The sequence below is a fragment of the Marmota marmota genome, unplaced genomic scaffold (genome assembly GCF_001458135.2).
Source record: "Marmota marmota marmota unplaced genomic scaffold, marMar, whole genome shotgun sequence".
In the NCBI taxonomy this organism is placed as follows: domain Eukaryota; kingdom Metazoa; phylum Chordata; class Mammalia; order Rodentia; family Sciuridae; genus Marmota; species Marmota marmota.
The window spans coordinates 24,107,198-24,134,178 of record NW_026000005.1 but is presented as its reverse complement, the minus strand read 5'-3'; the positions used below and the strand labels follow the sequence as shown (position 1 = coordinate 24,134,178).

The 26,981-nt window shown below is 36.5% G+C and overlaps 1 protein-coding gene across 3 annotated transcripts in view; it reads right to left on the bottom strand.

Annotated features, from left to right (window-relative positions):
• Nucleotides 1-26,981, bottom strand: part of Pard3b (par-3 family cell polarity regulator beta) — a 981,002-nt gene that overhangs the window by 604,136 nt on the left and 349,885 nt on the right. For 2 of the 3 annotated variants that reach the window (XM_048808385.1, XM_048808386.1), the window contains exon 3: nucleotides 8,403-8,574. In XM_048808385.1, the coding sequence (XP_048664342.1) occupies nucleotides 8,403-8,574 (172 nt within the window). Of the gene's footprint in view, nucleotides 1-8,402; nucleotides 8,575-14,983; nucleotides 16,062-26,981 lie in introns of those variants that run through there. The other variant, XM_015481294.2, reaches the window with a different exon arrangement.

Genomic DNA, 26,981 nt, shown 5'->3' with positions numbered 1-26,981 from the left:
TAACTGTAACACAGAATTAAAGTCATGAGGTCAAAGGACATTATTCCTGAACTGTGACTAAAACAAGAAGTTTGCCTCATGCTTTCAGATCTCTGGGGGGAAGAGAGTCTATTTGTTTTAAAAACACAAGTAGAGTTTAATTGATCATCACAATTACACAGCACCCAGATGACACCAGGCCACTCAGCTTGCTGCTATGTAGCCATTTTTTTAGTACAAATAGTGCAAAAAGACTTTAGAAATGTCATCTTTCCTAACAGTTTTAAGAAATATGGACATTGAAGTCATGGCTTATTTTAGTCAATATTATCTTAAGATACCAAATATATGTGTTAAGATTTCAAATAGGTTGTGGCAAGGCAAAGAGCCTATTCATTTTCTTTGATCGCAATATATTCCACATACATGCATTCAGTTACTATAGCCCAGTCTTCCATCTAAACAAAAGGAAAATAAGATGTACCACATAATTTCCTTTCCTCTAATTTTTATACACGGGGTGGGGGGGGGCATAAAGTCCCAAATTTCTTCCATCTGTAAAGGAGCTTGAGCAGTTTACACACAGTCTCATGTTTACACAAAACAGTGATCAGAATTTATTTTGGTATTTTAGAAGGTTACCTGTATTTTCTGATAGCTCTCAAAAACTTTCTCATCAAGTAAATGAACAAACAGAATGAGGGCTATTTCTGGGTTCCAGAGGAAGGATACATTGTTTCAGAGATAAATAGACAGGGTGTGGTGGGGCTGTCTGGGAGGTCCTGCTCCTTTATCTGGTAAATATTAAAAGAATGGTAAACAAAAGAGGGCTTATTTTTAAGGCCATTGCTAAGCACAGGCTGTCACTTTCCTTATCGCCTTGGATGTGAGAATGAACAGATCAAGCTGTTTCTGTATTTTTTTACTTTCATTGGACCAAACCAAGGTATTGGTTAAAGTTTCAAATAGGGTACAAAAAAGGGAAATAGCCAAATGTGTATATATTGGGGCATAATTTATCACATAACTTTATCAGACAAAGCAAATGAGAAAATCCTGAGCCAGTCACAAAAGCGTGTCCAACTCTGAGTGACTTGTCCTTAAGATGGATCTTCTGTAAATAATTAAATTAGTGAGTTTTTTCTTTGCGCATCTGGGCATAAAGAAAATAAGAATCATGTGAATGTGCCCACGTGCATACTCTTGGGGAAAGAAATTCCAAACGGCTAAACCTTATATTTCTGTCAGAGGAAAAGACTCTACCCTATATTGAAATCTTAGCAAGACTGCTGAAATACAAATTGCAGAAGAAAATCAGGTTGGTTATGAATAATTTGTTTAGGGGTGATTAGAAATTTATGAGAAAATGTAATCTATTTTATGGCCACAAAGATTTACAGGTTTAAAATTTGAGATGTATTTAACAAATTTTAATATAGGTAAGATATTCAAAAGCATGCTATAATAGACATATAAAAGCATGCAACAATAAACACTGGTAGGCTCCACAGAGAGACCAAAGGGCAATTCTCCATGGTCGGGCTGAGCTGCCTCACAAATACCTAAAACTGGGGGAGAAGAAATAGTGGGTGCATGAATTGGGTTTTGTTTGTTTCTTCTCTTTCTTTTATTAAGAGGACACACCACAAAAATCATTTTATCAGGAGTACAGGGCAGTATAAGAAGGTGAATATGACAGCATTACTGAGAATATTTTCACTACTTAGGGACAAGGCCTCTGTAAACACGGCCTTACTGGCCTTACCATAAAAAGCAATCTGCAAAAGAGGCTTAAAAACCCAGGGGTCTAATATCAAATGAACAGTAGGAAAGGTGACCTTTCATTCGGTTTGTTTATTAGAGGATCTGCAGACTCCATCTCAGTGTGGGTCCAGCATCAGTAAGAGGCCAAAGGGGAGATGGCGAACTCTTGTGTTTTTTTAGAGGTCATATAATCTACTGATAAAATACAGCTGAGAAGGAACAAGAATGAAAGCTTGCTTTTCAGGTGCTCTCTTATACTTTTGGTTCTATGTAAATTCCCTCTGGATTTTCTATCAGAGCATGACCGACTTATTACCAATTTAGGTGCCAAATTTAGCCAATAGATATGCTGCACAAGAGGAGGAAATGTCAGGTATATTAAAAACTGCATATTAAAAATATTAGTCCTATTTGGACTTCCCTCAAGACAAACAAAAATTACTCCTGTATGGTGATTAACTTCTAATATTTGTTAGCAGCTGCTTGTCTTCAGGCATTGACTTCATTCTTTCAATTAAATAGCATCTTTGGCCCTTTACCAAAGTATTTTCAAAAATTTGGATATTTAGTGAACACACTCATGTTTATTTCCCAAAGCAACCCTTCACCTATTCTGAAAATAAAAACTAAAGCAACAATAGCAAAAGAAGAATGGTGCCCAAAATAGGTTAGAAATGCTGTCACCTTCTTAGTCCTGATTGACTTGCCAGAAAACACACACACATTTTGTTGACTATATGGCTATGACTGATTGATGATAGCTTAGCAAGGTTACCATAGCTAATTACAACATCATTCATCTAAGCCTGCATGGAAAAAAAAAAAAAAACACCAGACTTCCAGGGAAGAAAGAAGAAAAGAAAAGCTATTCTATAGCTACTAACTTTTGAATAATCAGCCTCAACAGCAAACAAATAGGATGAAACGCAATGACCAAATTATGACTTATGGATTCATCCAAGCAAACGACCTCAGTTCCTTGGTAATTTTAACCCTGGGTTTGAAGCCAACAGCAGAGCTTCCAGCAATAAGGAACCCTACGTGCTTACGTGCTTTGTAGTGAGAATTCAAAGGCTCCATCAGAAGCACAACCCATCCCTGAGCTTAAGTTCTGCTATGTGTGTGGTGTGAGTGTGTTTGTCTAGGATCAGATGCCAATACTTAAACTCACATTATGGGCACAGCAGCTACTTAGACACTGCAGCCTAATTAAAGGAATAAACTTCCTCCTTCTTTATGTTTTCCTGAGGATCACTGCCATAAAGGGATTTGGTTTCCTTAAGAATTGAGAAAAATGTTCCCATATGTTTCCTTTGTGCGGTGAGTTATTCAAAATCAGATAGAAAATAGTTACAATTTCCAACAATAATCTGTGGCTACACAATATTTTCTGAGAACTACTGAAAATAAAGAGGAGGGGACTCAGTGTTTTGAAAATAATGATATTATAACAAACACATAATCATAATTTCCATTTCTGTTTTGAAGAAGCACAAACACACAAGGAAACAATAAAGCATCTGAGGCACCTTTCAAGTCTCAGAAACAAGAATCACTTTCAAATAGAAAGTAGCTCGTCTTCAAAGTTTAACACAAAGAGGAAAATAAAGCTCATACTAGTTCGCTCCTAACTTTAATCAGATTGCTTTACATCTAGGTAACAAAGATCACACAAGTGGCAACAGCCAAATTTAAAGTTCTTTTTATCTTGAAACACTATTGAAATTGCATTGCTAAAATAATTATAACTAAAGAAATATTTTCTTGTGCAAGCTTGAACTTGAAATAACAAATTTCAATCAGGAAGCACTGAGAAAAATTATCAAAAGGCACAAAATAAAACTACTAATTAATTGGACCATGGGAGGGAAATTGACAGGAACATGGAGCTAAATTCAAACTCAGCTTGGTATTAATGAAATACTCCTGGAATGATCACAGTCCACTGGAGCAAGATAGACTTGCTTTATAGATAAGAAAATGTGGCCCAGAGAATATGGTGAAGACACAAGAGATGGTAGCCTGATGTCCTTGATTCTGAGTTTTCACATCTGTAGAAATCCAAATGTGTCCTACTCTACTTTACTTTTTATTTGGAAAAAAGAAAAACGTTGTCCTGATAGAGGCAGGTGAAATGACTTTCCTAGGACACACAGCTAGTTCTAATACTGGTCTGGGACCAGCTCCATGTCACTGTTTCTCAAGGGACAGGGATTTGGGGCAACCTCAGGCTATGGCTGCAGAATCCCTTTGGGGGAACTGAAGGTGGGGTTCCACTGATTCAAAACACTAGAATTAAATATTTGTTGAATCACTGAAATATGCTCAGAAAAACTACAGGGTTAGTTCAATAGTCAAGAATTGGAAAATCCTTAAACTAGGTGATTTAAAAATGCAAATGAATTCTGTAAATATGACTTTTTGCTATTACCCTTGGTGTTTTGTCCACCGTGTATCTTCTTTTAAGTAAACTCTTAGGTTATCAATATCTAGAGTATATGGTAAAAGGCATTGGACAGTTTCAAAAAAACATAGAATCTTAAAGTGTTAGGATAATATTCTAGTTATGACTAAGTCAGAATTCAGCTATTCAGTCATTCCATTAAAAAATCTAATTCCATTAGAAAAGGAGTGGTAGGAAATAATTTAGATAAATGAGGTTGGAATTATGCAGTTGCCCACTTGATTTAAAACTCTGCTTACCAATTAAATATATACATATACTTATATATATGTATAAATATAGATCCTATATATTAATTAAATATATTTCATATGTATATGCACTGTTAACATATAGGGCATGAAACCACAAACCTCTTTAGATTGGTAGAAGATTTCTGATGTTCACCTTTGTGACTCTTTGTTGCTGAATGAATATTTTAAAATATATTTAATGTACATTTCTGGTACTATTCTCAAATATTTGAACAAGTCTTTATAAACAAGGTCATATTTGAGTTTGGGCTTAAAAGGTGCATTTTTTAACCAGGTTAAAAAATAAAAAAGAATTGCAGGGGCAAGGCAGGTAAACGGAACAGTACTTGCAAAGGCACAGAGATTTGAAAGTAGTCAATTTGGGAAATGGCAAGTGACTCACGATGTTTACAGGTTATGTTGGCCATGGAAGGGTGGCCAGCAAGAAGGGTGGGCAAAGAGGAAGCAGCTAGGTCACAAAGAGCCAGTGCAAATGAATTTCATGCAATAAGTATCCTGTGTATAAGGTATTTCATCTTGGAGGTAAAAGGAAGGATAGGAGGGCCAATCTCTTTATGCACCATATAGGAAAAGTTATTAGTTTTTATGAGAATATTGTTGAAAGCTATCTTTTTAAAATTATTTTTTAGTTATACATGGACACAATTTTGTTTATTTATTTTTATGTGGTGCTGAGGATCAAACCCAGTGCCTCACATGTACAAGGCAAGCGCTCTGCTACGGAGCCACAGCCTCTGCCCTGTTCAGAGCTATCTTGTGTTGAAAAAGGAGATACAAAAATTTTACTAAACATTGAAAATATTTTGATTTCATAAGCCAGTAAAACAGATAAATTTATAGTGACAGCATGGCCTAGATGTAAAAATATGTTGATTCCTAATATTTTTAAAAAATTCTTTTGCCTTAAGTAAAAAAAAACATACAAGGAGACAATGAGTAAAATTTGTATTTTATTGAATGGGCCTTAATCATGAGAAAACTAGCAAGAATTAGGCCTTGTGTCTGCTGTTCCAGCCTGGGTGAAAGAACTCAGGGAAGAAGTACCCTTAACCAGTTTCAATGGCCTGTGGGAGCTAAGTAGGGAATAGAAACAAAGGCCTGGGGTTCAGTGACTTTTACTTTATAATCACTCTGTCATGGTGGGTTGCTGGAATACAAGCCCTGTCCTCCTCTGCCTGCCTTCTTGCATTCTGCATCTAGAGGGAACTTCAGTGTAGATCTGACAACCAACCGGGTCACTCCCAGAAAAGCCACAAACACTACATCTATTGCCAACCATATCACTCCATCCTGAGATGCGTGGCCTATGACCAAGTCCTGCCCTGGGGCCAGGAATAGGAAAACAGAATGGGTGTACACCAGAGCTGGCTGTTTTGCTTTCCTCTTTTACTTCTGTATCTGAAAACCTGATAAATGTGTGTTTACTGTGTTCTTTAAGTTCCAGAAAAAAAAAATCTGCTAAACCATGAAGATGGAGAAGAAATGATTTTTTTTTTAATCTATAATTATCTCTGTCCAAATTCCTCCAGCCAATTCAGAGAAACCATGTACACTGGCTTGCTAATGAATTTGGACATGGTTCTTGGAAGAACAGGGAGACACCAAAGGTTGTTTAGGCAGAGGAGTGCATAATCAGATCTGAGATTTAGAAAGGTAGCCTGGCATCAGCAGGGATTGAAGAGGTCAGGCACTGTAAAGGAAAAGGTCCATTTGAGGCCTCTGCAAGGATGTAACAGATGATGAATCTCTGGCCTATACCCTGGCTGTGGACAAGGAAGCTAAGCAGCACAGAAGGGAGGATGGTGGGGGCAAAAAGAGAAGATGGAGAGGATGCCAAGGATTTGGGCCAAAAGGCTGGAAGGCAACAATTAATCACCCAAAAGTGAGTATTAGCTAATCTCATTATTTAATCTGTCATTAAGTGAAATTGGATTTGCAAGCCAAGGAATTTAGTTAGCCTTTTCAAGATTTTGGTATATATTCACAAAGTAAACTCCAGGAAAGTTATATCAACTTTTTATATTTTGAGTAGCTTATTCAGAGGCAGAACAGTAAAATGGTTCCTGACACTGCAACCATCAAGGGTTCAAATTCTGGCTTAGTCACCTAATAGCTGTGTGAACAATAAAATCTCATTAGGTATCATGGGACTGAAATGAGTCATTCTGAGTCAAGTGTTTAGGTTACTCAGAGCACTGCCTTCAGCTCAGTGCCTGGCATATAGTCCCCCATTTAGTATTATCTTCTATCCCTGTCTTGTAGTCAGTGTGGGGAAAACTGAAAGACTAATTTTAAAGAAGGGGGACCTCAGCTCACTGTCTTCTTGTACTCAACATTGCTAATGTTGCTCAGGTGGTGCAAACAAAGAAATGCAAAAGTGCTAAGGGAAAACAAAACAAAACAAAATTTTCTCCTGAAAAAACTTATAAGAGAAAGGTAAACACAAATTTCCAGGCACAGGGGTTACTCTGAGGTGCAGCCTTTTGAAGACCATAGAACTTGCTTATAAATAGAACATCTAAACAAGCAAGAGCAATTTTCTCCTTTCGTCTTCCCTCACTGCCTAATTTTCCTCTCATGCCATTTGCATAATGGATAAAAAGGCATCCATTATGCAAATAAATGATGAGGCTACAAGGTTGCTGAAGCCAGCAGCCTGGCTCCAGAGGAAGAAAAGCTGCCACCGAGCCCTCCAACACCCTTACTCCAGCAGACTGCTTCACTAGCTGGGTTTCCAAAAGATGGAGGAAAATCGTGAAGACCACAGGTCATTATTTTTTATTTGATTTGTTTTAAAAAGGACATTGAGATACTTTTTAGAAAATCAGGACACAATATGGTTATTCAGTGTGGTTGTATGTAAAATCAACTTAATAGTATATATTTTATTTCAAATAGGGAAAGTAAGTCCTATGTACAGTTTTTGCAATTTTAAACATATGCTGTGCTTTCAAAAGTGTAAGATTCCTTTTTTGACATGGGAAATGCCTGTCCTTCAAGTTTGAGAATTAAACTCTGGTAGATGCATTGAACATTCTCAGAATGGTGTGAACACATTCAACAGGAATACATATTAAGTACCAAAATATTGGTGGGTTTTCAAAAACTTCATGCTGTTGAACTGACCTAAACTTCTAAGAAGTATCACCAAAAACTGATATGTTTTTTTCTCTTGGAGTTGTAAATTGATTACAAACTTTACAAGAATGTCTATTTTCTCTTTCTACAAACACCTTCAAAACAAATATCATGAAAAAGAATTCTGAGAAAAATCACCAGATGAATTGTCCTTGTTTGAATAAAGCAGCAGGAAAGAATTTCAAAACTAACTTAAAAATATTTTCCCCAGAGTCTGAGATATATATTAGAAGAAAAAGAAGATGGCTAAGAAAGAAACTGACCTTTATTTCTAGTATGGATTCTTTGGTAACCCTTAGCTCCGCCAAATGACTTTTTTTTTCAGGAACTTTTTTTATGTGATCCTCAGAGGATATAGTCAACCTCATCATTTACAGTCTGACTCCCCCCACCCCCACCCCTGATATTTCTTCAAGGACATGCAATTCAGATTCACCTTCAGTTCAGTTCAAGGAAAAAAAATGCATATACTTACCTGAGCACCAGCAGCTGTAAATAATGAATATATTATTATAATATATATAATAAATTATATATATTATTATAATATATATAATAAATTATATATATTATAATAATATATATAATAAATTATATATATTATTATAATATATATAATAAATTATATATATTATTATAATATATATAATAAATTATATATATTATATATATATATAATTTTTTAGAGAAAAGGAAAACCCATTTTTTTAAGAAAAAAATTATTAACAGGATAAAAGCAACGCAGTCAATAAGATGATGTGTTTTCAACCAGGGGAAAAGCATACCACTAAAAATACACGTACCTAATTTCAGAGCAGAAGGGGTTACTTCAATTTCCCCACCAATTGGTTTAAACGCAGCCAGTTGGGCAGCCACTTCTGTCTCAAAAGCATCCGGGCTCTGCCGATCTGCAGGGTTTCCGCTGGGGCTCTCAAACTTGTGGAGGGGTTCTTGTTCGTCAAACACAGCAATCAGCTACAAACAAGTCCAACAACACTAATTACTTTATAGGACACACATATCTAAGGGACACTGTATCTAGCTGATTGTGATCTTTATTTGATTTTAAAGAAAATGTCCTCTTCAGTCTTGAAACTTTAATGTTACTGTACCACAACTCTTAATTCTTCAATAATATTATGTCTATAAACACCATGGTCAGGACATAATGAATGGTTTGTTCTTTTGTTTATTTTGTCTATTCCTAAAATAGAGAACCAATTTTGGCTACCTCTCTTAAAGGAATGAAATGGCTGCCTCTTCCCCTTACCACTTTTCTCTAATATCCCTAAAAAGACTTCATTATCTCTTTGTTTCAAGAATGTTCCCCAAAATGAAAGTTAAATCTACAAAAGTTGAACATAAACATTCCAGACTCAAAGGCTAAGACACATTACAAAATCCCAATTATATCTGTCCTTCTAGACACAACTAAATCCCCACATTCTTACAGATTGTTTGTAAACAGTTTGTGTTTATCTTGTATATGTAGATACCCAAATTTTTTCCATGCTTATTCAAGTTATTCTTTTCTTTCATGATTGACTCTGAGTGGACTAGGTTAACTTCAATGGATGCTAATGCAATGAGACTAAACCTTCACATTTTTAAACTAATTATATCCATTTTCTTCTTAATTTTATTTCATATAAGAGAATGCTTATCATTAATACAAAAACATGAAATGTCTTCTCCAAGTCATTTTTCATTAAATAACAGCAAAATATTTTAAAATTTGTACTAGTCATGCAGACAACAGACAAGTCCTAAAGGGAGGTCCGCTGAGACTGCGTTATTAGCCAACAGGTTACCCCACCATAGAGGAACTTCATAGGTTTCTCAATAGCTGATGCAGAAAAGTCCAACACAAGTTCATGAAGAAGCTAGAGATGCTACTGTCAATTCAATGAAGTGCAGCGAGTGTCAATGTGAAAACTGCTGGTAAATCTTTTGATATTTTTCATTCATTAAATAAAACAAACCTACTTATGATTCAAACATTTATTCAGGAAAGGCACTCAAAGCCCCATTCATCGGGGGAACCTTTTTGGCAATAGTATTAATAACACAAGTGTGGGGGTAACCAATCAAAACATCATAAATTCCAACTTCAGTCTTTCAAAAGAAATGAATACAATTAGGGATATGTAAATTGGCTATTCAAAAATAATTTTCATAATTGACTACTCATTTCCAGGATGGAGACTTCTTTAATTGGAGAATCCAACAATCCTCACCACAGAAAAGAAATGCTTGCTCCCAAGGCATTCTTTTTAATTCTTGAAATTGAGCACAAGCATTTTCTATTTTTAATTGCTAGCACTGATGAACTGATTTGAGATAAGACTCAAATGGATTAATAATGAAAGATTATTCTAGTATAAAAATAATCATTGGATCTATATATCTTTCTAATCATCTGGCCAAAATGAAAAGTTTTAACACCTTAAATCCTGAAAAGGAAAATAAAATCAATTTTTGAAAAGTTTGATGGAATTGCTATTTTCATCACTATTTCTACACCATAATTATAAATTCAACTTTGCATACTGGTGAATTCTAACACATAATAATGATGTTAATTTCAATATACAATCAACTAGGCAGTGGTAAATTATATTGGCACTGTGAAGAGTTTTATTTAATACGTTGTACTTTTCTCTCTTGCTACATCCTTAACTGCAGCATAATCCATGTGCTTTAAATATTATGGTAAAGAGAAATAGAATATAAATGAGAAGTATAACACAAAAACCTAAAATTGTTAACTCATAAGTTAGATCACATTACCTATACATTTTCTTTTAATAATACTTCACTGTTTTCCACACATTATACTCACACAAGGTTATAGCATATTTAGTAACCATAGTATACCTATTTGTCAAATGGGAGAACATAGCACTTTGGAGATTTTGTTTCCCAAGGTCATAGACTAAATGGTTTCTGGTAATAGAATCAAGTCTTTTTTATTCCCAACCCAGGGTTTCAGATCACAGTGTGACCTTTTTCAAAACCAAAAAGCCGAAAAAAAAGTGACCACACTGTAGAATACTTATATTTTGTTCGTAAAGGCCTAATATCCTAAATAATATGAACTTCAGTTTTCAGTGATACAGAAACACATGACTCTTCTTGCAGATAATAACAGAGAGACCTGGGTATTCCCCAAATCTCATATTCTCTTTGATTAATTAATTATGTAACCTGTCTCCCATTCCCCTGATTGCTAGGAATTTCTTCAGCTAAACTTGGTTTGGATGAAAGAAAGTCTTGGCTTCTGGGAAAAGGAGAACCAGTTCCTGAATCGGTGGTGCCCATCTAAGTCACTGTCCTCCAGATGCTGGCTGAGAGGCTCTTTCCATCTAGTCTTCATCTCAACATTTGCAATGCACATAGACTTGTGTCCACACGGATAATTCATTGAAATCGCACATTGTAGATTCTTGTTAACTAAATTACTTGATTCATTGGAACACCTACCTTACTGAGCAGCAGTGTTCCCAGAAGACAGTGCTTCAGAGATGCAGTGATTAGCATTAACTTGCCCTCTGGTCCCTCAACAGAAGGCATGCTGGTTTCCAGAGCATCCAGGGCATGAACATGGCCTAGCTTACTTACCTGCTTTTAAACATATCCACACATTCATGAAAAGGTTTCACCTATAGTAAACTTCTGTGGCTTGTAAAGGAATTTTGAGACAGCCCAGGAGGTGTAATAACCTAAATTTCACGCAAAATGCAAACAGGCAATGATTGATTTGGATGCGGTCCTCTGCGGCTGTACCTTCTGTGTGTCTTCTGGTCTGCACTTTCTTCGCTTGCCTTCCGGTACCTCACAATCCCTTGTGTTGTACTTTAACTTTCAGGGCCTTTATTAAATTTCCCTTTGCTTATTCCTCTTCATTTCCCAGACTGTGTTTCAAAAAAATGCTAAAGAGCATATGTCTAAATCCAGGCTCAGATAGTCAAGTTCCTGACCTCTCAAAAACTGAAGAGATGCTCTTCCAAAGCTTTCCCATGGTCATTTGAATCCCAGTTAATAGCTTCATTCTTCCAAATTTCTCAGGCAAAAAACTTGTGGTAATCCTTCAACTCTCTCCCTTCTTCTTGCTCTGTCTCTGTCACTCCATGACACATTTGATATCTCAAAAAAATAATCAGATTCTGACCACTTCTCACCACCTCCACCACCACCACTTTGGACCCAGCTACCATAATTTCCTTGTGTTACTACAACAGCCTCTGGACTGGCCTCATTTCTACCCAGGCTTCTTTCCCTCAGTGAAGGAAAACTCAAACCAGCAGCCAGAACCATCTTGCTAAAACACAAGTCAGACCATGTCTCCTCTGACCAGACCCACCTCACCTGGATAGAAGACCAAGACGTTGCACTGGCCATTAAGGTCTTTGGCTCCCCATAACTTATATGATCTTGTCCTCCAATTATTCTCTCCTAAGTTCTCAGGGCTCCATTCCTCTGTACTATCATCTTCATTCCTACCACACTGTCTTTATATTTTCTGTTCTTCCTGCCTGGTTTTACACCAGATACCCCATTTTTTTTTTTTTAATTTCCTGTGGTGCTTAGCACCAAACTCAGGACCTTACACATGCTTGGCAAGTGCTCTACCACTGACTTACATCTCCAGCTCAGAAAAGCCAACAGTTCAAAGATCAAAAAGAAGTAAAATAATTTTGCATAACTTAAAACGTTCATGGTTGAATAACAGATTTTTTATGATCGAACGGGGGATATGTGCAACTTTGCACTTCCAATATCTGCTCAAGGACTCAGACCTGTGTTTATACTGGAACAGTAAGGCAATTTAATCAATGTCTAGCTGGTCATGCATCACCTAGCAAGGTATGCTTGTGTCCGTGTTTGTGTTTTGTGGGGGCTGAGAAGTGGCAGGAGTAGAATGCTAATTTCCTTGATAAAATTCCTAATATGCCCGAATTCTTAGCACAGAGCCCGTCCACAGGTACACAATGGAAGGCCAAATTTAACTTATTTTCCTAGCCTAGTGATCATTCCCTGGCTTCCAGAGTAGTCCCACTTGACTTGTTTATCCCTATTCTGCTTTTACTTTGTTGTTTCTCTTTAATCTCTTCATCACAGCATTGACAGAGGAACATAGAAAGTACCAAGATCAAACGCATCAAATGGGTAATTTTGATTCTTATTTTTTTTGGTCTCACTTTTCATCCCACGACAACACACAACCCTTGGGCATGTAGTCTTGCTCTTCCACAGTCTCTCCTGTGCCGACCATAACTCGAAGTACAGTACCAAGGCCTGTAGCTTCTATGCTGCCAAGTAAATATTTTAACAATAAATGCCACCACATTCATTTATTACCAAGTTCCTCAATATTCATGGTGTGGTTTATTCTGTTGTCAACTTGTAGCATTCTGTCACTTTTATAGCCTGAGATTTTATAATCTGATGTTATTATCCTTAGCCTATGTAGAGAATAAAAAAGAGCCATCCAAATGCTCACAGAGCATAATAAACTACATTTATAAAAGCATTTTATTAGTAATTACACTGAGAAATATGTGGCTCTATTTTAATTACATGTCAAGTGAACTAATGAACTAATATAAAGAAAGGCTTCTTTGCTGTACTGAGTTCTTTGGGTTAAATTATTGAACTTAACAATGTATTGCTATTTTTTTGCTATTTTCTACACATTCCATGTTACCACTATCAAGTAAAATTAAAAGACAAAGAGAAAAAAATCCTACAAAGTAAAATTGGAATCATTTGTCTCAAATCTTAATAAACACAATTAAATCTAAGTAAGACTGTGAAATTACAACAATTTCACAAGTAGGGGAAAACACATTATCACCTTTGAGAGGGATTGAAGCACTGCAGAATTTCATTTAAATGTATGCATCTGCCTGTAACTAAATAACAATTGGCTATGAGAACTAATTTTATGCCACTTTAAAAAAGGTTTCAAAGTAGGTTCTTTTCCTTCATAGGATTTTGACAGCAAGCTAAAAACATTTAATCTGGGTTCTTAAAATTAGCAGGCCCACATTAGCATCTTCATCAGATGCCAGCATCAGATCTAGCATCCGTGGAGCAGGTACACAGCGGCTCTGATTCTTAGATACTTCAGTGGATATTCAGTATATGAGATAAATCTATTTTCCTTTCCTCCTCAAACTGAAAAATTGCAATAGGCGTCTTTATAAACTTTACAGCTTTAAGCTTCATTCTAAAGAAAGTAACACAATTTATTCAACTGTAATAAGAACCCTATTTATCCTTATCACTTTTTAAAGAGGCATCCACTTAAATTGCCCCATAACAATGAAAACTATGCCTATTAAGAAACTACCCATATTTCAGCCCTAGATTCATTTACCTCTTTAAGTATGTAGTCAGTTGCTAGGACATCAGGTGTACATTAAACACGTTATACTGAATCATATTTTTCCCCTGAGTGATATGAATAAAAATTTAAAATGTAATCACTTGATGAGTGGGAGAAAATCTTGAATTTGGGTTTACTGCATCCTTTAATTTCTTTGCTCACAATTTATTAAGCCACACTCACAACTCACACCTACTATTTGCAGGAGAAGCCTAAGAAGCCCTTTCCTATGTGCCCTTGACCACACACAATACTGGTAAGGCAAAGGATCCCATGGAGGTCAGGTGGCAGCCAAGAAAGCCCTGATCCTCGTGGTAGATGAAAGAGGGGGACACCATGGGAAAAGCACACAGTTATTGGAGCCAGGACAAGTTTCTAGCATCATTGGGATAACACAAATGTCAGAAATTTTAAAACTCAATATACCTGCCTTGTCAATAATAATATTCCAGCTGCCCCTGGATTGCATATATTAAAAAATAACAGACACACAAGAAAATTGAAGATAAAATACTTGGATTAAGTAGGCTAGAAAATTCTTAAAGGTGATCCCAATCCACTGGGTGGCTTCACTTGTCATTTACCTAGCATATTGCTAGATAGCTCCTCAATTTTATCCAATCTCAAGGGCTTTGAAGGTCTCAGGAAGGTGTGCATTATTGGAAATTAAGACAGAACACAAGTTTGGGTGTTTAAAATGCATGGACACATACACACACAAATAGCTTTTCTTTAAATTGTTCTCAACTAAATCACACACATCTTACCAGCATTTTAAAAATAATGTTATATCTGAAACAAGTATAGCCAACATTAGAAAACACAAAATAGTATGTAGAAAAATATTTTATGAATTATAAAGCATACATACATGTACAACATTGCAACTTCCATACTTGATATTGTACAACTGGCTAAGTTTTATATTCTGCATTTCCTCATAATAGCTATTTTCTAACCAAAATCAAAGCTGAAATTGTCTCAGAAACATACTTGTTAGTAATGTCTTAGCCAAGGGACAGTGTAGCCTCAGTCATCCAGGGTTAAGTCAATGAATCTTGGCAGGCAGTAACTCACTGGTACCTAGGGCTGATGTCTCTCTGCAATCAAATGTGGGGTTGCCTTTGGCCAGGTCTCTGCATCTCCTAGAATTCAGAAAGGGCCTGGATTCACATCTGCTTTCTAATCTTCCCCTTATATTCAACTACATTGCTATTACCAAGTACTCTTTCTATATATAGATTTGGACATGGTCTTGGTCCAGCTTCAAGTTCTTCATCATACTCTTTCAAGGTCAAGACTCCAATCCAAACCCCTTAACCAGGCTCCCAGGTGTTCCTACTATTCCATATCCAGGCTTCTATCACTTCCTGTTACATAACATGGGGATCTTTGATTCACCTGCCTCTATCTCTACGTAAATTATCCACTAGTTGAAACCCTGTGTCATATCATTAAAATATATTTAATCTTATATAGCTCTTATTATGGGCTAGGCATTGCTCAATGTATTCACAAACATTATTTTACATCAATCAGAAATTCTCTGAGAAAGGCATTATTCTCCTCAATTTGTAGATTAGAGAACTAAAGTATGACTGTGTTTGTATTCTAATCTTCTGGTATCATACTTGGTACGTGGAAAAAAATCACTCAGGTAAATAGGCAACCAAAGATCTCTGCCATACCCAAAAGGGAGGGTAAAACTGTGCTATAAGAGGGCTTACATTTTATGTAGACATGCTGTGTCCTGGCTTTCCATTCAATTAGGAAAAGGTCATTCCATAACCATGTGTGCTCCAGTGTAACCATGTATACACAGCAAAATAGCCTATCCATCCTTGAGTTTTGATGGGAAATTGCATTTTATAATTTCTCCATCTAAAATCTACTTAGTCTATTATGATCCCAATTCTGTTTTCTGGTAGACTACATCTATGTATTTGATTTTCTTCCAGAGGAAACCTTTAGAAATTGTAAAACTAATTTGTACATTCACATACCCAGTTTTGAAACAAACACAACTGTACAGTGTTCTCCATGACATCTGACTGTTAGAAGAACCCTGCTTATTTGCACTAATGACTGCAATCCAGGGTGTATTGCTTAATTTTGTGGATTAATGAGTAAGCAATCAAATGTGATTTTAAGTCATGAATATAACAAACATACTATTCATTTATTTTGACAAGTATTTTAATTTATGAGACTTGGCTACAAATAGAGCAGTCTATTTTATAAAAGAAAAAAGAAACCTCCCTGCTTTTAAGACAACCCAAGAGCTCTCAGATAATAAACCTCTGTAGAAAATGATGACAAATCTAACACCTTCTAAAGAATTGAGAGCTTGATAGAAAAAACAATGAGATCTTACTATATCATTAAAAATTTCAGAGAGGTATATTTTTGCATGCATCTGAGTTGTATGAATATATTTAGGGTTTGCAAACCATACAGAAGAGTCAAAAATAGGCCTGAGGCAAGTGCCATGGGCACACCCATCCCCTGGACTGTCATCTTGGTACCCCTAAAATACAAGTTTTGGCAGGCAGTTTCCTATGTGCCTGACGTGGCCCCATGTTTCGGGCTAGAGCTACTTCAAGGCCAGGTAAAACAGTAACTGTTCTCAAAATATGGGGAAGGTCACAACACCCTGAAATCTTGCTGGTGATTAATTGGTACTACATTTCATCAGATTAGTTAGGGAACAGACTCTTTAGCACAGATACATTTAGCAAATTGGTCTGAGCACTGGCTGATTGACCTCATGACAGGTCCAATGATGTTCTACCTTCTCCAGCCTTTCATGACAGCTGAACAACCGGTAGAGACTATGAAAAGGTCAGCATGCAGCATGATTGAGGGATGAGGAAGCACTTCTCTTAAATATTCCATTTAGACTAAGACCTTCCTTGTCATGGGTGACAAGGAAGTCTTCAAAGCCGATATGTAAAAAAATTAACATTGCAATTGCAGGTGGGGTTAGCTGCTGAGCTCCTTCATCCGAGTGGTAGAGCTAACCTTTTCCTTTAGCTTCTAATTGCTCTCCATCTCCTTCACTGGTGATAATGTGGCTAACCCGCTGAGATGGGTGTTGACTTTGGGAGCATCTAAATGTCAAGATTTGTAATTATGATTGTGGGTGTATGAAATTTACATCGAATGAGGCCTTGCTAATTGGGGATGTAGAACAAGAAGGCTGAGGTCCTTGCTCCTTCCTCACAGTCACAGGTGATACTTTACCTCTTCCAGCGTAGTTATATTTTAGGTTTTTTGTCTCTAATTATAGAATGATGGTCTTTGCAAGGTAGCTGTACATTTATGGGTTTAGTACAAAGTTCTTCCTAAAGCACTAGAATATGTTCTATAGGCATATGATTATGATTTATTTCTCACTCAAAAAGTTGAAACACACTGAGCAAACTTACAGCAAATAATGGAACACAAGTTTGGAAATTAGGACTGGACTCAAAAATCCAGGTTGCTGTGACCATTGACAATACTGGCTTCCTAAAACGAGTCCTTCCACTAATACTCCCAGACCCAAGGGCCATATTTCTACTTTACTACTTTGGAATTTTGTTTTCAAAGCAAAAATGTAGGTGAGGAGGATGTGGGAATCAAAACTCCCTAACTTCCCTGCAGCAAATAGTGTGTATGTAAGAAAAAGTAGGGACAGGATGATCAAATTTCAGTGATTTCCCTCATCGTCTCTTCGAGGTATATACTTGTACATCTTAATGTTACTTAACTAATGCTGCAAAACATGTGATTTTGACTTCTGATATTTTCAATTAGGATTTTCCTCAGAGAAATCTTCCCTAATTTCAATCTATAAGAAGTGTAGAAAATTCATATCTTATCTGAATATTTCAAGCATATCATAGATAATTTTGTCATTTTCCTATTCTAGACACATGAAAGTATAGGTCATCTTTGCATAGTCCCTACACTAAGTGCTATTATTTTTCAATCATTGCAAATTTTGCAGATAAAATTATATCTTACTTAAAATTTAATTATTTGATTACTGGGGACATTCAAAATAACTTTATGAGCCATTTTTTACTTCTGCAGTGCATTGTTCAAACCCTTTGCCCTCCTTTTTCATTTCTTTTATTACTCATTAACATGTATAAGAACTTTTTAAGCATATTAAGTTTTTTTAATTTGCAAATTTAATTTTTTGTCAGTTTACCTTTCAATTTTATGATGTAAAATTTTTCATTAAATGGTATTCCCTTCACTTAAAACCCCTATTAAATCTTCAAAGGTCCTTTGTAAATGGGCACTCACATGGAACAAGTAATACTTTATGAAGGGCAAGTAGTTAAACAATGTTGGTTTTATTTAATTTACTGCTTTGATAGTCCCTTAAGAGAGAACAGGTGGAAAATGTTTGATTGATAGACCTTTGGTTTTAAATCATACATTCATATTCTAAACAAATACAGATGGATGAGAGCTATTACAAGAAAGAAATGCACAAATAAAATTCAAATATTTCAATGATTACATAATCCAAGTGTTTCTCATTATTTTCTGCAAATTCTTTGTTCAATTCCCACGTGATCAATCCAATACTGAAATGCAGAAAACAAATTCACAAATTTCATTTTAAAAATCTTTTGAGTGCCTGAATACTTTAGGATTATGTTAGTTATTTTCTGTACCCCCCCCCAGGGAAAAAATTATTTTATTATCTTTCAGTTTTCCTTCTATTATACCCTACTATCCAGTTATCAATCATTTCTGTGGTTTTCCTATAAACTGTTGTCTCCGTGTCCCACAAATTGCCAACGGTTAAAAACTCTAGAAAGGATCTGACCATTGATAGTGATGGATAAAAAGTGTGTGTGTGTGTGTGTGTGTGTGTGTGTGTGTGTACGCACGCGCACCCTTACCACTCACTCAATTCTTTTGATTCTTTATTTGATTAAGCTGTTCTATTGCCTGACTCCTGGGTTCTAGCTATCCTTCTCTCTCTTATCAAAATGCTCTTGGTTCTATTTCATCATAATCTGTTCTGCCAATGATTCTTACTTTCCTGCAAATTTCAAACAATATTTATTTCATCTACAATATGTAAGTAACATACAGGGCACTTTTCAAAGAATTATTAAACATGAATTCTCGCACAGAGTTAAATCTATTAAGTAAACAGAGAATGGTCAAATTCTAAATACCCCAAATGAACTGAAAAATACATACCTAGAACAACAGTAAACTGATATGAAGAGGCTAATATGGTGGTGTGTCATTGAGTTAAGAGAAAGTCACAAAGCCCAGGAGAACTGGGATGGACTTGTTCATTGGCAGTGCCTTTATGGAAAAAGGGCAAAGACATATGGGAACCACAGCATATGATTGTTAAATGCATGAATATTGTTAAATGATTGAGAATATAAACTTCTAGGGCCCAGCACATCATGAGAATGTGAAGCCCATCATCAAATACTTTGAAGAATTTCAAGATGGTGACAGCAAAGGATCAAACTAAGTGAGGGGCCCTTGGTTTGCGAGAGCATGCAATCCTAAGCAAAGCACCTGCCCAGGAAGGTAGCCCCCCAAAATCATGTGGCTTAACCCTTATGCTGATTTTGTTTTCTCCAAACAACCTCTGATTGTGATTTGACTTCCCACATCAATCTCTCAACAGGGAAAATATATGTTGGCCAGTGAATAAAATATCTAGTTCCCTTGGCAGGTTTTATACATCTGCTTACTGTCCAAGTGAACTTTTTGGTAACTGGAGTCAGAATTCTTGAGTCAAATAAACCTAGAGCAGTGAGAAGACAGAGTATATGGAACTATAATTCTTGTACCTGGATTGTGGTTAAATAAAAAAGAAAATTTTTCAGTATATACTTGGTGAGACCTCTTGGGGAAAGTCCTTAATCTTGGGGATTCTTCCACTTGTACTTCTAGCTCATAGTTATTCACTGAAAATATAGAATTGGCTTAGAAGATAGTTTGAATCAAAGGGAAATCCACTGATGTTTCTTTTCATTTCAATGCAAAAGAACTGCAGAATAGGTTATTTTCTGTTTATTTTAGATTGCCTACAGGACAACATCATGGTTTCTTTCTTAGGCCTTACAATGTCTTCAGTAGCCTGAAACCAAATTCAGCGTCATGCCCTGTACATCTATGCTGCTGCCCATCCCCCAGGTCTCTATATTTACAGTACTCTCTCCCCAATGCATGGTAACCCGGACTCCAGAGTTAGACTCTCTCAGTGGATTGAATCACCTTCTAATTGTAGGGAAGCTCTTTAGCTTCCCAGAGCTTTAATTTTTTCATACACACAAGAAGATAGAATGAATATTTGCCATATTCAGTGCACACCGTATCAGATTATATCATCTTACCTATTTTCCCTGACAGCCCTAGGAAGTAGTTATATCAATGTCTCTGAAATGGGGGCAGGAGTACTGAGAAATTAGATGGCTTACATGGTCAGTTAAGTGATAAAGCCATCATTAGAAGCTACTGTTCCGACTTCAACACTCCCTTGTTATCAGGTACCTACCTCAGGAAGTGTGTGACATGGGGCATGAGGCAGCAGAGTGTCTGGATACAAAGGAAGTGCTCTTTAATGTCAGTTATCAATCTAATTAGCACCATCAGTGCTGATCCAAAGTCCTGCTCATCCTTTAAGACTCAAATTTGTATCTTGGTCAATATTTGGTCTCTAGAGAGGACTTAATAAGTGTACATTTAATGAATGAATTTATCTTTATGCTTTAAATAAAAATATACAAAATCCACTTTAAAAGACCAAGTAACTCCCAATCCAAGAACAGTTCTTGATAAGATATTTGTCTCGTAAGACATATTTGATTTATAAAACTCAGACTAATACCTGAGGAATGCAGGCATTATCTGGTACAGAGTACATTTATCAAATACAAAGATACGTAATATTATTTGTAGGTATGTTGCCTTGTCAGGTAATAATAAGAATTACATGACAAATTAAAATAAAAACACAGATGCTGATTTAACTGTGTAAGAATTGGGGGAAAGACATTAAGTAGAGTATAATATTCATCTGACATTTTGTACCTAGAGTTTTTATGCAGGGAATATTGATATAGGGATCAGGAGAAGAAATTCCCATTTCCATAGAAACACAGCATAGTCTCCTAATGAAACAAAGCTGCAAGTGCAGACACTACTAAACAATTTTATTTTAAAAGTGCATCTTTGAAGTTCTTGGGAGTGGAGACACTTGCCATTCTGCAATATTTTTTCAAGAAGGCTTCATGGCTGGACACAGTGTGCGGTACTATCTCAGAAAATGCTCTAGGAAGCTTGTACAGTTAATCAACCTTAATTTAGAAAGTCTCCATCCTATAATTTATTTTGTTTTTATATTAAAAAAAAAAGACTTGGAAATGTTCCTGTGAAACATGGAAAAGTACCAAGATCTGTTAAGGATAAATATTTTCTTCCCAGATCCTTGAAGTCAATGAAAATGATTTCATATAATGAATCACCAAAAGAAAAACTTCTATTTTTATTGGAACAAAATTAATAATTTCTATGAATCCAGAGGACAAACAGAAAGTAGACACAAGCAACCCATGGAGCATTCCTAATGTTGCACTTGGAAAATCTCATTACATAAATATCAGAGTATTAAAGACAAAATCTATGAGACGACAGATTTCTTTTTTATTTTTAATGCTCTTGGTCATTTTGTGTGTGCTGGGGAAAAATTATTTTAAATGTGCTCATAACTGGGAACTTTGGGGCAAAGGTAAACCCATTTATCTAGTCAAATCCAAAAAGCAGTTTAAAGTAAGCACAGAACATGCAAATTATTCTGAACGAATACAGCTAAACCTGAAAAATTTAAGTCAAATATCACACATCTCTAATAGTCTTGCTTGGAGCTTCAGGGGGAAAAGCATCATTTATTTGTAGCTGCCAAACACTATATTCTTACTAATTTAATAAGCAGGCACCATTTTCCTTCCCCTGAAAATTTATGTTGGTCTTTGGACAGAATTGGCTGTCTTTTTAAATCTAGTGGTCTGTGACCATCGAGGGCTTTAGCCAAAGGGAAAATGACTCCATAAATCCTCAGAGGCTGTCTCACTTTAAATTATAGTTTGAAGGTTTCAGGACTATACGAAAAGCTTTTGAACAAGAAAAATCAACACACACCAACGCATATGCATTGGAAGTTATCCTGCTTCACAACAGGATGCATTTTTCAATCTTTTGAAAGCAGGCACACATATAGTCAGATAGAGAGGTAGCAATACCTGCGGAGACCTGCTACTTAATTATGAAGAAATCTGGTCACATTACATCATGAGCACATTAGTGTACAAAGTAGTTTTTGATACAAAAATATGATTATGAAATTTCTGTTCTTGATATTTTACAAAACAAGAGACCTATTCATTATGCCATCACCAGAAAGCAAATTATGTTGTTTCAAATAATTGACTTGTCACTTCCCTTTAGAATTCCTGTTAGAACTCTTTAAATCATCATAGGTGTTATTTAGAAACCTCTCAAACTTAACTGGCAGATAAAAATGCATGGAAAAAAATCTTGAGATTATAGATTAGCCATCAATTCTAATAAAATAACTAAGTCCTGGAAAATGAATTTCTGAATTCACAATGCTACCTAATAACTAAACAAGGGGAAGAGCTTAACCAAAAACTTAGGGTTGAAGCTTTATAAAAATAATAAAAATTCACATATCTTTAAGACATGCAAAGGAGAACTTGAGTCATTTTGGGCACCACAGTTCCACCTACCTGTTTATTTACTCTGCCTTGACATATACCCAACATACTTCACTTATTTACTCATTTACATAGTTCCTTCTAATCTATACTTTTCCATGAATAACATATGATTGTCAAAATGAGACTAGACTCCAAACTTCTCAAAATTATTGTAATTTCATTATTTTTCAAATGCAAAATAAATGATGTTCTTTAAAGACAGAATTCCTTCCAGAAGTCAATTCTGGCATCACTGGTAAATTATATATGCAAAGCGCTGCCTCTGTGAAGGCTAATTTTATGTGTCAACTTGACTAGGCCACTAGGTGCTCAGACATTTGGTTAAGCCTTAATTTTGAGTATGTGGTGAATTTTTTCTAGATAAGATTAAGATGTGAATAGGTAGATTGAGTAAAGGAAGCTGCCCTCCCCACTGTGAGTGGCTCTCTTCCAAGCTATTGAGGACCTGAGTAGAATAAAAAGTCAGATTTAGAATTCTTTCTCTCCTATCTGGAACTCGAATGTTGGTCTTTTCCAGTCTCCAGACTTGGCCTGAAACGTGAGCTCTTCTTGTGGCTTCTGCTGGTTTGGGGACTGCAATCTACACCATCAGCTGTCTTGATTCTCAGGCCTTCAGACTTGAGTTGGATCCACACATGGGCTCTCCTGGGTCTCAAGCTTCCTGGCTGCAGATTTTGGGACTTCTCCATCTCCTTAATTACATGAGCATTTAATTCCTTTAAATCTGTCCATCTACCTGTTTATTTATCTGTCAAATCTTCCATGTACACACATGTATAGATACACACACGCACACTTGATCCAACAACAAACAAAAATAGAGCTTTTAAAAAAAGTCTCAAACCCAGAAGGAGAAGAAGTATCTTCAATGTTCCTTAAAAATATATACGGTTTATCAGATGATAAATTATGGAATCCCCAGGGTAGAGTTGATTACTAGGAAATAATGGAGAAGAATGGAAGATTTCCTGGATTCAAAGAGGGAAAATTGAGTTGAAATAGATGAGAACTCAAAAGTCAACACAGACTCACAGGGCACATTCTAGCCTTGACTGGGCCTCAAGGAGTGGAAAAGATTAAATGATCTTAGGAACATTGTGAAGAACTTAGGTGAAATGTTTGATTCCTGAAGTCAAGGACAGTTCCTCAGTGCACAACACACGAGGAACATTGGGTTAAGAACTGAGGGTGCAGCCCCCTATCCCAGGAACCCATCAGTTTAGGGAAGGAAGTGCAGATGAATATACAAGTCAATGTAAACAGAGTGACATGGGACTAAAGAGCTGAATGAGCAACATACCAAGGCAGGAAGGTGAACAGGAAGAGTCATTCTATGTTCACAGGGATGCCATTCAGCACGGCATAGAGTGGAGGATAACATTTAAGGTAAGACTTAATTACCATGATCTTATAGGACAGTGAGATTGGGAAGCCCCTCATGAAAGAAAAAGGAAAATACCCATGAAGACAGAGGAGTAGGAAACTGGAAATTCACAGTTTGTGAAATGCCAACCAGTTCATTGGTTATGTTTGGAATGGTTATGTTTGGACCTCCCTGGAGCTTGACAGGAAGCAAAATAGAAGAAATGAGCCTGGACTGAAAGGTTAGAGACAAAAGTACAGGACTGTGAACATCTCACGCTCACGTCTTTCCTATATTAGTGCATGTTTTATGACAAAATGTGGCTGGTGTCTGTTAGTCCTGTGGTCCTAATAACAACTCTCTAAAGGCCACCTCAAAAAAATTGGAGACCAAGATTAGATGCAAAAGGACATGCTGTGTGAACATGGTCTGCTGTGTGTGGGTCACATTCTTCACCCCACCTCCGTGTATCCCTGTGAAAATTTTAGACACCCAGTTTGGGAACTTGAAATTCGAGTTATCTGACAAACCTACTTTGTGCAATTTTTTTTCTGGCTCCCCCCAGTTCTTGGACAATTAAACTATGAGTCCACATAGGCTGTGCAAGGGGATTGGGGAGAGAGAAAAAGAGAGCGAGAACGAGATGGTGGGGAAGGGCGGAGGGAAGATGAATAGGTGGTCTCAAATGAGTGAGGTCAGGTACAATTGACAAAATCACCCTACCAGCTGCTGAAAGAGTAGACATTTTCACTATAAAGCTTTTCTATATTTAAAAAGCTCCTGATTATTTTAAGTTTAAAGTAACTAATTGTAAAAATGTCCACATTGGAATAAACAGTTGCATTTGTAAAGTACGAAATTATAAAATAGCTGCCCAGGTGATGGATTAGCAAGGTACTCTGCCTCCAGACTGAAAGAGAGCACTTCCCTCAAACAGGGCGTCACCAAAGAGGTGGAGATGGCATGGAGGCTGCCTTGCTTGTGCAGAGCCAGCCAGGGGAAGCTGGCAGCTGACAGCTTGATGGATTGCTGTTTATGGAAGGGCACATCTTCTTGCCCTCTCAGGTGTCCTAGAGGGAACTGAGGGACAGGAGCCATTGACAGGAAGCTCCCCCGGAGTTGTGCCTCACCCTCCAGCACTCAGCTCTTGCTGCCTTAAGAGGCCTCCAAGGAGCCCCCAACCACTGGAGCTGGTTCTGTTCAGAGGACCACTGTACAAACACATCCTGCTTTCTCTGTTCTCCAAGGCTACATTTAAAAAGTCAAGGTGGCTTCACTGTTGCTGCTAAAGTGTACTTCATTTTGAATCTGTGCCGTTAGCCTCTTTAATTCTTTCTGTTGTATTCTTTGCATCTTTTTTTTTTATCTTGGTTTACATTTGAATTATTCTTAGCTTGTGTGTGTGTGTGTGTGTGTGTGTGTGTATAAGGTCATATAAGTTGGAATGTTTGGTCCCCTTTACTAATTTATGGCTAGCATTCTTTAGTGTCCCACTTTTTCTTTTTTTTTTTTTTCTTTCGCTTTCCCTCTAAAATCTTAATTTTCTGGTGTTATATTTGTCATTTCAGTTTTCTTGATTCCTCAGTGAGAGACAGGATGGGCAACAGAGGAGAACCTTCTCTCAAAGGAGAGAAAGAGTGGATTTTCCCTCTGCTTTTCCAAAACAGCCTTTTAGGCCCATTAATTGGTCCCCCAAATACTTCAATTAATGTGGAATCCAGTAAGATAAGATAGAACAATCACAAACTGGGTAACATACAAAACCATCCTTAGGTGATCATGGTTTGCCTTCTTGTGATACAAACCACTTACTGCCTTGGTAAGTCCTTTGCAGGATCCAAAACCTGGTACATGTAACTGCTGGGCTGCCTGACAACAGAGCCCTGCTCAGAAAAGGACATTAGCTCAGCTCAGAGGAGCCCTTCAGGTTCTGGGGAGGGCTCCATGCAGGAGGAACTAGAAGGTGTCACGGAGGCACTGGGTTCTCTCTTGCCGCAACCAGTGGGTCTTAGGCTTGAACCTGTGCTCATCACAAAGCACAAGAACAGCCTCTTGATGTGTGGGATCTTTCCATTTACCTGCTTTTTCAGAAGAGATGTTGTTTGGGTTTAAGAAGAAATACAGAGAAGTTGGGTGGGTCTGTGAAAAGTCTCCAAAAGTAATTAAGAAAAAAAGGAATAATTTAAAAAAGAGGAATATTTAAGCAATATAGGATTAATATTTTCTTTAAAAGAAAGAGATACCAGCTTTGATTACAAAAAATGTCAAATTCACTGTATAAAAAAGTTTGTGATTTTCAATTTACTCCAAATACTTGTGCCAGTTTTGAATCTCATTACCATGGACCATGGGAAATCAGCCAGGCAGAATATTATTCCTATTATCAATCACTAGTGCCCAGCACTAGGTTTGTATTGCTAATTCTCTTGTTTTTTTTTTTAAATTGTATATATATATAAAATATATATATATATATATAAATATAAACAAATATATATTTGTATATATACATACATATATATGTGTATATGTATGTTTTTAAAAAAAGAGTGACTTTTTTAAAAAAAAGAAAGTTAAAGCTTTGTTAAGATGTTCAAATCTATGGAGAGAAAAGAAGTCTTTCTTTCCACTCTGCTTCTCTCTCTGGGGGGGGGAAACGTCAATAAAATTGAAAATTCAGAAATGTTTCAAATGTTCTCAAAAAGGCTTGTGATCCCTCAGAGTCCTATCAATAAATCAGTTCACAGAATCTGGTAAAGGTTTATTTATCTGAGTGAAACTAAGGAATCTGTACTAAATCACTACATTTTTTTTTTTGAAATATTGGTTCTCAAATGAAATATCAAAACAGAGA